General features: G+C 47.4%; 1 protein-coding gene and 1 non-coding gene across 2 annotated transcripts; both read right to left on the bottom strand.

Annotated features, from left to right (window-relative positions):
* Window positions 1–1,154: 1,154 nt before the first annotated feature.
* Window positions 1,155–3,638, bottom strand: LOC120699627 (probable L-type lectin-domain containing receptor kinase I.6). The gene is made up of 2 exons (XM_039983638.1): window positions 2,602–3,638; window positions 1,155–2,075 (listed from the first exon to the last, which is right to left on the bottom strand). The coding sequence occupies exons 1-2, from the start codon at window positions 3,488–3,490 to the stop codon at window positions 1,393–1,395; spliced, it is 1,572 nt and encodes a 523-aa protein (XP_039839572.1). The 5' UTR covers window positions 3,491–3,638; the 3' UTR covers window positions 1,155–1,392.
* Window positions 3,639–9,685: 6,047 nt separating this feature from the next.
* Window positions 9,686–9,792, bottom strand: LOC120701617. Its single transcript, XR_005686182.1, has one exon. It is a non-coding gene; the product is annotated as a small nucleolar RNA R71 (small nucleolar RNA).
* Window positions 9,793–10,058: the final 266 nt, after the last annotated feature.

Consider the following 10,058-nt stretch of genomic DNA (forward strand, 5'->3'; position numbering starts at 1 on the left):
GTCTTAGGGAGTTAAGAGTAGAGGTACTCGGGAGGGGCGCCGGTAACGGCGCTCTTCTCCAATTTGTACCTCTACACGACAGTGAGGAGGAGTCGGGGGAAGTGCCGGGCTTGTCGGCGCTCTTCTCCGCTTGTACCTCGACGGATACTTATTCGATTGTAAGTGTTCGAGACTTTCTTTGTTTATTTAGAACTAGAGTCTAGATCGTAAGTTATCATCTCTGCCTTATATTAATTGATGTGTATGTTTAGAGAGTAGCATTTGACTCTAAAGTTGGGCTCCGGATAGAAAAGGATAACCCTGTACGTCTCTAGAGTTAGTAGGGAAAGGCGTAGACGTGGTGTCTAGGCTGGACTATACCACTCAGTTGTTCGATAGTCCCACGGTTTGTAGAGGTAGCCGGCAGGTGGTGATAGTCCTGTTCGAGCCCTATTAATTCTCCACATTCGGATATTGGATAGAGCACTATTACTGGAGCTATTGGCTTGAATAAGCCAGTCGAAACCGGTAGCTCGAAGTATAACGGCGACGTGATCTCTTCTTCTAGGCATAGATTCTAGATGTTAGAAAGTCCTCTCTTTCTTATCCTCCTACACCAGTGTGTGTTCTTGGACAGCCTGAACCCGTAGATAATGTACTCACGTTCATCAGTGGATACGATACTCTGGAATACTCTTGGGTGAAAGCTACAGCGGTATTCGTACACTTGCGGATTTTATTCGTGACGTTACAAAGTACCAATAGTGGATCAAAGCGATTAAAGGGCGAAATCTACTACATGCTGAATCAATCCTAACAAAAATATCCTCTTTTTTTAACGAACGGCTAGGCGAGATTGTACCTATATGCACTCTGTTCGCTGTGCTGTGGCTGGTGCTGATTTGTTGTGAGAGAAAAGTACTGTTGGCTGGCTGGTGGCTGGTGCTAGTTTGGTGTGAGAGAAAAACACTGTTGGCTGGTTGCAGCGAATAGAGTGATATTTCATTGATAGAGGAGAATGAAGACATTTTACTAGTGGCTGGTGCTGATTTGTTGTGAGAGAAAAGTACTGTTGGCTGGCTGGTGGCTGGTGCTAGTTTGGTGTGAGAGAAAAACACTGTTGGCTGGTTGCAGCGAATAGAGTGATATTTCATTGATAGAGGAGAATGAAGACATTTTACTATTTATACGCACTCGATATCTATAATATAGTGGCCAGCAATAAGAGGAACACAAATATAATTAATACACATGCTTCATTAGGGTCAACATGTACATGGACTGGACGACCCATGCATGTGAGGAACGGAAAATCGGAAATGGAACTTTGTATAAGCGACTGCTACATGGTAGATTCCTTCCCCAGTTGCCCTGGGCTTTGTACGAAAAGTAGGTGCCATGGATGCTCATGCTCTAACCATCCGGCCTGTCCGTGTCCGAGGCCGGTTTTGATAAAGAAAGGACCTCGGGCATCGGCTTCATGTCTAGCAAGACCATGCGCACATCGTGGATGCTCGGCCTCTGCGGGGGGTCTGGCTGCTGCCTGCAAACGAGGCCGAGGTGCAGGAGCTTGGATGCCTGGGCTTGATTAAACTCTCCCTCCAGCGCCGGGTCGACGGCGTCGAGAAGGCAGCCTTCGCCGTGCAGCGTCCTGACCCAGTGGTCCAGGGGCATCGTCGTCGTTGCGTTACCCACCACGACGGCGGTGCTATGACGCCGCCGGCCGGACACGAGCTCCATGACAAGGGCGCCGAGGTCCGCGATGTCCTCCTGCAAGGCGGCGTCCCTGTCCGCCAGAGCTGATGCGTCGCCGCCGCCGCCGCTGGCGATTCTCTCGGGGCGGTAGCCGAAGTGGTCGTCGAGATGCGCGGTGGAGTCGTGGTCAAGCATGATGCTGGACGCCCCGATCGATCCGTGGGGCGCGCCGGTCACGTGCAGCTGGTACAGCCCCTGGGCGACGTCCTTGACAATGCTGTGGCGGAGCGACCAGCTTAGTGTCGACCCTCTGTTGGCCTCAGGGAAGAGATGCTGCTCTAGGCTGCCGTTGGTCATGTAGTCGTACACGAGATGGAACCGTCCTTTGCCAAAGCTGTAACCTGCAAGTGTTATCAACGCAACGATTTACTATTAGTGTCGATTCAGTTTTGCTAGAGAGAGTTAACAATGCAACGATTATTATTTATCAAAATCGCTAGATTAAAAGAAAAACCATGAAAGTGTTATCGATCTATTTATATAAAAAGAAACTATCCATGACATGGCGCTCACACATGTCCGACGAAAGATCGAAAAGGGCAGCGATGACCGAGGTGTTTTGCATCAGTTAATTACGCCAGTCTGAGTGGGAGTTTCATAGGCACAGTTAGACAAATGACACTCTAGCTGAACCCGACGACAAACTTGGTATTGTGCAATGCTATAACTCCACATTCTGATTTATCTAATTCACTTTGATGTTTCCCACTTCCTGTCACATAGCTAAAGATAGGAGAGAAATCACTAAACCAATTAGAAAAAAAGGAGAAATCGGCATTGTAGTAATAAGGAGACATGCATGATAGTAGTACATACAATTCCCAAATTTATTGACTAAAACTACCAGCACTGAAAAAGGACACTCACCGAGTAGGTTGACGAGGTTCTTGTGCCGCAGGGTGAACTTGAACTTGGACTTGAGATCTCCGCGGATACGCTTGCACTGCTCATCGGTGAATGTGGTGCGGAACCTCTTGATGGCCACCGTGGCGGGCAGGCCTTCGTCCTTGACAAATTTGGTCCCTTTGAACACGACCCAGGGCCCACCACGCCGGCCAAGCAGGGACTTCCTCCCGAAGTTGTTGGTTGCCAAGTGCAGCTGCTCGTAGTCAAATTCCTTGAGCAACACAGAGATGGAAGGCGAGTACATGGCGAGGGGATCCCCCGTCACAGCCCTCTCCTCCGGCTTTGCACGCCCCGGAACCGGCGGCAGACCTGGCCGCCGCAGCGGAGAACCAGCAGCAGATCGCGCGGGCGAGCGGTGGTGGTTCGTACTCGAGGTCGAGGGGTGGTGCGAGGGCGAGGAGCCGTGGGATAACCAAAACTGTACCGGACTCCGCACCATGGTCGGGTTGATGGACATCGGGTTGTCGTAGTACCTCACGTTCCACGACGAGTCACCGGTCGATCCCGCCGCCGCCGCCGGGGTGGAGCCTTTATCCGCGACGCCAGCCGACGATGACTGCTGGTTACTGTGGCGACGATGGCCCTGCAGCTTATTGGGCACGGACGACACAGCCGCGGCGTTCCTGTTTCTGCGGCGGAGGAGGCAGGTCACGAGGGCTACCGCCGCAGCTGCAACAAGGACGCCGGCGACCGGGAGCGCCACCACGAAGCACAGCTTGCATCGAGGAGGAAGGTGCGCGCCCGCAGGCGGATGGCCTCTGCTTCCTGGGTCATTTCTGGCAGAACAAAGTTGGCATGAAATCATCAGCAGCGCAAGACAGACCAGTATGGCCATCGACAAGCGAGACATCCAAACTTCGTTCTAATGCTTGTGGAATTTTTCTCTTTTTTTTGGAAGAAAGAATGTTTGCTTGTGATTTTTGGAGCAGCTGCGGCTGTGCATAAAGTTGCGTGGGTGGGGATCGGTGTATACTAATAATGAAACAGAAAGATTCTCATGCAACAAGCAGCTAGCTTTCGTTCTGTTAACGTCTCGGACAATAGAATAGAACAGCACGCAAGCCACTTGTTTTTTGCGAAAAGCAGCCACCAAATTGGCTGTTGGAAACCGTCGTCATCTTTTTTTCTTGATGGCGAAACCGTGATATGACGATAGACGTGAAGATGTAATAGCTCCGTAATTTCCTTAACAGGGGTCCACACGCATCTCATTATGGATAAGAAGTCACTCAGTGACCAGTTCACGCGTGAAGTAAGTTTTGAGGGACCGATACTGGCGACAAAAGAGGGGTGAATGGAAGCCGATCAAAATTTCTCTCGAAATCGATCCGTCGGCCTATATCCCAAAATTCACCGCAAACCCTCTACCTAAGGTACGTGAGAATAGCTATGGACAAACTATCTCACAGAAGCACACCCTAGGAAACTTCGCGGAAGCAAAACGGGAAAAACTCCCCAATCAGCAGCACTACTGAGTCAGACCGGTCTGACCACTAGCACAGACCGGTTGGGCTGGAAATTGAATTTCCAGACCGGTCAGGCCGGTTACCCAGACCGGTCAGACCGGTCGCTCCCAGACAGCCCGCAACCAAAGCTTCAAATGGCAAAACTCGAGCAAACAAAATCTAAATCCAACGAAACTTGGAGGATACCTTCACACCTGTCCCATGAACATATCCTCAAGAGATCTCTCCCAAAAGATTAAAGAATCTTGTGAATTCGGGGGAAGATCAAAGTGGATTGGGGTTTTCCCATGAACACAAAAACTCCAATTCGTGAGAACTCACGATTCCAGGGGGTTTAGCACTAGGCTAGATGCATCGGAATCGTCACAAAGAGTTCAACAAAACAAGAATTCAAAGGGTTGTCTCCTCCAAACACAAAACACACCAAAAGAGGAGAATTCAAACCCAAAACGTAAGAAAGAAAGGAGAGGACGAATACTCTGCACACATAGATGATTTCAACAAGATTTCATTCATAAATTTCAGAGGAATTCACCTATACAAAGGCTAGAGCCATCCGCCCATCATCCTACCCACTAATTTGAGAGATTAGCTAAACCCTAACCCTCTTTTGCTTTGGAGTCCTTGGTCCTAACCTGAAGCAGGGGCAGGGAGAAGGAAAAACGAAGAGAATACAAAAAGACTCAAGAGACTCAACCAGCCACGGGCTGGTGGGGGTATTTATACCCAGCTGCTGCGGCCAGACCGGTCAGACCTGTCCATGGGACCGGTCAGACCGGTCGGGTCTGCAGCAGCCCGCTGTACAGACTCAATCGACGGCGGAGTTTCTTTCTTCAACTCGAAGTCTTTGCTGCGATGCCGCCACGTCGACGAAGTTCCGGTCCGCGGTTTTGGAGGGTCCGCGAAACCCGGGTAGGTGGCCGGTTTTGAGAAAACCGCCAAAACTTCACGCGCGGGAAGATTCCCGCCTCCACGCTGTGGCCCTAGACGCCGTTCCCACCTCGGCCTTCTGACGGCCCTAGACGCCGCCCGACGCCCGTCACCTCCTCGCCCGCAGCGAGGCCCTAGACGCCGTCGACGCCCGTCGCATCCGTCAGTCCCGAGACCGACGCCTGTGCCTCCACGACTTGGCGTCTTCAACCGTCGTCCGCCTGCTTGGTTTTGTGGCGCAAACCAAGAAACCCGCCTTCCGTCGCCGCTTGCGCCCTCGATCCAGGAATGGACGCCACAGCTGCCGCCCGGCCTGAGCTCCTCCACGGCAGCTCTCCGTCGACATTCGACGCCCGTGTACCTGCAATCCAAAGACCAAGTGCACGATCATACCGCACGGTTGACAATTTACTCATCACAAGCAGGATAGAGTACTCTCATTCCTCAAGTTTTAAGGAATATCGCTCAACTCTTAAACTCAAATTAAGATAAGAAAACGGAAACGCACGTAATTTGGACCTAGCTGACTGACTTGAAGTCAATAATCTAAGGGAAATGGCAAGGCCATTGTTTGATTTCATAGTGATTTAACGACAACATACTTATTGGGAGTAAAATGGTTAGTTGTCAAGCATGTATAATTCTAGGCATTTTAGATCTTAATAAGATAAATTTCCATCTCAAGTCATAGCAACCTCTGACACATCCTAACGGAGCCTAACGACGTGGGTGTGTGGGCACCTACCCATGTGCAGTCTGAATGTTTTTCTTTTGTTTTGAAAATACAGTCTGAATGTTTTTCATTACTCATTTCCTAGTCATAGCAACAACCTCTGACACATCCTAAAGACTCAGCGTAGGATTATACTACTGATTTGCAGCGCGAGTCAGCTCAGTAGTCTCTATCACGGGGCATACGTCAAACAAGTGAACAACCATCGCTAGAGTAGGACGTAATACATTACGTTTACGCGGCGGGCTAAATAAATAAATATATATAAATAAATAAATAATAGTATGATGTAAGCTTGTTATGAACCTTCCTAGAAATTCCATCTTTCGATTTCAAGCATACGTCGTTCTCTACCATCTCAGTCTAAATAATGCAAACTTAACTTTGACGTTCAATTAACTTTATCTAATTACAAATAAACTATTTTGTGGGTTACACAGTACGTGTTTATAATAAAAAATACCCCACGCCTTTTTTATTTTAATTCGCATGTATGCAACCAAACATATATATCTTCCAGCAGTAATAGCCACCAGATACACATATGCAAAAATACTGGGTAGGCATACAGGTCGCGCTCTGTGTATCTGCATAGGTCAATGAATGCAAAATTATAGTCATTTTGGACAGCGTCACGATCTTCAAAACACAATTTTGATTTTTTGTTTTTATAAAAAATATTTATAAAAATGTGATATATGTATACTTTTATGAAAATATTTTCCAAGACAAATCTATTCATATAATTTTCACATTTTCAAACTCAACAACTTGAGAGTTATTCATGATTTATATTTCTAAGATTTGACTCAAATTTTATCCTAAACAACTTCCTTTACGAGTATGGAGGGAGTATTGATTATACTTCATTTGCTACCAGATGGAATTCATCTTAAGGTGGAATTCATTTTGACCTGTACATCCGCGTGTTGCTATCTTCTCCTTCTAGAACCTTGCCATGCCTATCGAACTCCAAATCTCGTCTTGCAAATTTTGTGTAACGTCTCAAAATATAAGTCTCCGGTATTCTTTGAACTTGGATTTGTATGAAAGTTCGCAACAGGTGCACGCAGAAAAGACCTAAAATGTTTGTGGACAATTCAACTGTCATGATTGCATATCCATACATTTATTCTTATATTTCGAAAACTTCATTTTTAGCAGTACCTGTATGCTCCCACTTCCTGCACTCGCAAGTGTAGCAGCCTCCCCCTTTGTCAACTTGTACCTTGATCTGGTGTTGGCCCCACGTTATAAACGTGTGCCCGATAAATGTACATGCGCTGGAGTTCGAACCCATGACTTGTGGGCTCGCGCATAGTCTTCTCTACTATTCCATCCACACAGCACATGTGAGTACATAGGAGATGATATCCTTTTTAAGTAACCCAGGTGGACCATTTAGTATCGGACCATAATCATTTAATACCACGCCATAACACCACCCGATACTACTAAATGCCACCATTTATTACTGGATGGTGTTAAAAACCGGTACTAAATGGCTGGGCCCCTCGGGAGCCATTTAATACTGGATCATAACACCAATCGGTACTAAATGATAGCATTTAGTACCGGATGATGTTAAAAACTAGTACTAAATGGCTCCGGGGGTACTGTGCTGTAGAACCGATACTAAATTGGCATTAGTACCGGCTTTAAAGCAACTGGTACTAACTGGAGGTGGACGAATGTCTCTTTTTCTAATAGTGAGTTTTTCACAATTAACCCATTGTTGACGCTCACTAACGACAATTTTCAGGCGTCAACTTGATCAGAAAATCATGAGAGTTTGTATTTCTTACACGCATCTTTATCCAATAAAATCTCTAAACCACACTTCACCTTCTAGAAAATGCAAGTTGTGTTTTTGAGCTAATATGCAGGTTGCAAGCACACTTTGGCCTGACATAAAACCCCAGAAATTATCAGAGCACTGATTCAGGCTCAATTGGACCAAGTGTAGCCCAAAAGCCAACTCAAACCCACTCAAGATAGACCAAGACCAGTGTGGACCAGACAAGGCAGCCCAGGACAGCCCACCAGAGAAAGTTGGGGGCAGTTGGAGCCTCGGGCAGGCCAGCCGACCACCCTGGTCGGCCAAGCTGGCCCGTGGGCCCCACCGCCTTAACCAAGCCACGTGTCGTCTCCTGGATGGTCCTTTAGGTCGGTTTGGAGAATCTCACCCCGTGGCTCGCTGCTATAAATACAAGGGGGTAGAGATTAGAACACACACACACTCACACATCTCACAACACTCACCTCTTGCATAGTCTTTAGGCTTAGTGGAGTTTAGGAGAAGTCTAGGAGTCATCGAGTCGTCGGAGTTGCTCGAGAGTTCTAGTATAGGTTCATCTCTAGCTCTCTCTTGTAATATTCGGTTGTTTGTAATAGAATTAGACTATGGTTATCGATATCTGCTCGAAGTATGCTCTGAGTTATCAGATATATGCTTCTTGATCTGGTTGCGTTATTGTTGAATGCTTGCATTGTATGACCGCCCTGTGCTTGTGATGGTTAACATATCGGCCTTTGAACTCTATCAACTGCTCCAGTATTCGTATGTTTGCTCTAGTGTGATGTCTGTCCATCCAGAGGGTGGGGGCTCCGCGCGGGACATTAGAGTATCGCTTACTAGTGTAGACATGGTGTCTAGATTAGCTAAGAGTTGCTGGATGTCAACTATACCCATGGTTTGTAGAGGTAGCCGGCAGGTGGTGACAGCCCTGTTCGGCCCTAGTAATTCTCCGCGTTCGGTATGGGGGGTAGGAGGTGCATAAAGCCGTCGGAGTGTACGGGCTCCTCCCGTTGCTTCGATAGCGGTCTCTCTGTTGTATAGTTTAATCTCTGACGATCTAATCATAAGATGACATAGATATAGCTAGCCTAGCACAGTTGACTCGAGCTATAACTTCTATCTTGCTCCCGGCCTAAAGCATCTTTTCGTTTCTTTTATTTATTTATCAAGAGGGTGGTTTATGTGTGTGTCACACTATCTCCTACCACATTATCTATCTTACCCCTGTTTATGCAAGAGAATACCCAATCTAGATAAAATTCATCAACTAGTCTATATCTCTTCATTCACCGTCTTCCCTGAGGAAATATAAATGACACCGCGGTATAATCCCAGGTAAAATGCTACAGCGGTATTCCGTGCGCTTGCAGATTTATTCGTGGTTCATGAAATACCTTCCACTCCAATTGGCGTCTGCGGGCGTTATCGCTGTTTTCCCGGTGGCGACGCTGGTAGGCGCCAACAAGCAATTTTTGGCGCCGTTGCCGGGGAAGGCACAGATTGAAGTATATAGATAAAGTTATGAACAAAATCGAAATTGGTATTCGCTTGCTAAACATGCTAACTTGGCTTTGTTTTCTTGTCTTTGTCTATATTTAAATAGGGTAGTGTATGACCGGTTTCGACTTGCCGCAAAACTTTCATTCCAATCCAGAGTCACTTCTGAGAAGAGTTCGTCCTCGTGTCGTACCTCCTCAAATCTCACTCTCGGCAGCCAAACTAGTCATCGCATCATCATCAGCTCCTCGAGCTATGGCCCAGGAGACACTCCGTGATTACTCTGCTCCGTCGGCTAACCAGGTCCCCACCGGGCCCGAGGTTAATACCAGAGGGGAAAATTTCGAAATCAAGACGGGTCTCATTACGATGGTGCAGGCCAGGCCATTCTCTGGCAAGGCCAATGAGGATGCCAGCACTCATCTCCAGCAGTTTCTGGAGCTCTGCAGTACTTTTGTTATCAAGGGTGTATCGCAAGATGCAATCTGGCTCTGTCTGTTTCCGTTCCCTCTCTTGGGGAGAGCGAAGCAATGGTTTTATGCTAACAAGGGTGTTGTGGACACTTGAGACAAATGTGCCAAGGCGTTCCTCGCGAAGTTCTTCCTGATGGGCAAAACCAATGCTCTTCGTGGATGGATTTCGAACTTCCAGCAGACATCAAATGAGTCAATTCCTGAAGTTTGGGAGAGACTTCAGGAGTACATTCTAGCATGTCCGCTCCATGGAATAGACAATTGGCTCCTTCTTCAAAACTTCTACAATGGTTTGACGCAGTCATCTCGTGATCATGTGGATGCCACTGCAGGTGGAGCTTTCTTCTCGCTGACCATTGAAAGAGCTACATCATTAATCGAGAAGATGGTGTCCAATCAAGGTTGAGCGATGATCGCCTCGAACCACGCCAGCGAGGCATGCACTCCGTCAAGGAGGCCGACATGCGCGCTATGAAGATTGATCTCCTCCTCAAGAAATTCAGGATTATTCCCAAGATAAT

This window comes from Panicum virgatum, chromosome 3K, assembly GCF_016808335.1.
Source record: "Panicum virgatum strain AP13 chromosome 3K, P.virgatum_v5, whole genome shotgun sequence".
Lineage (NCBI taxonomy): Eukaryota > Viridiplantae > Streptophyta > Magnoliopsida > Poales > Poaceae > Panicum > Panicum virgatum.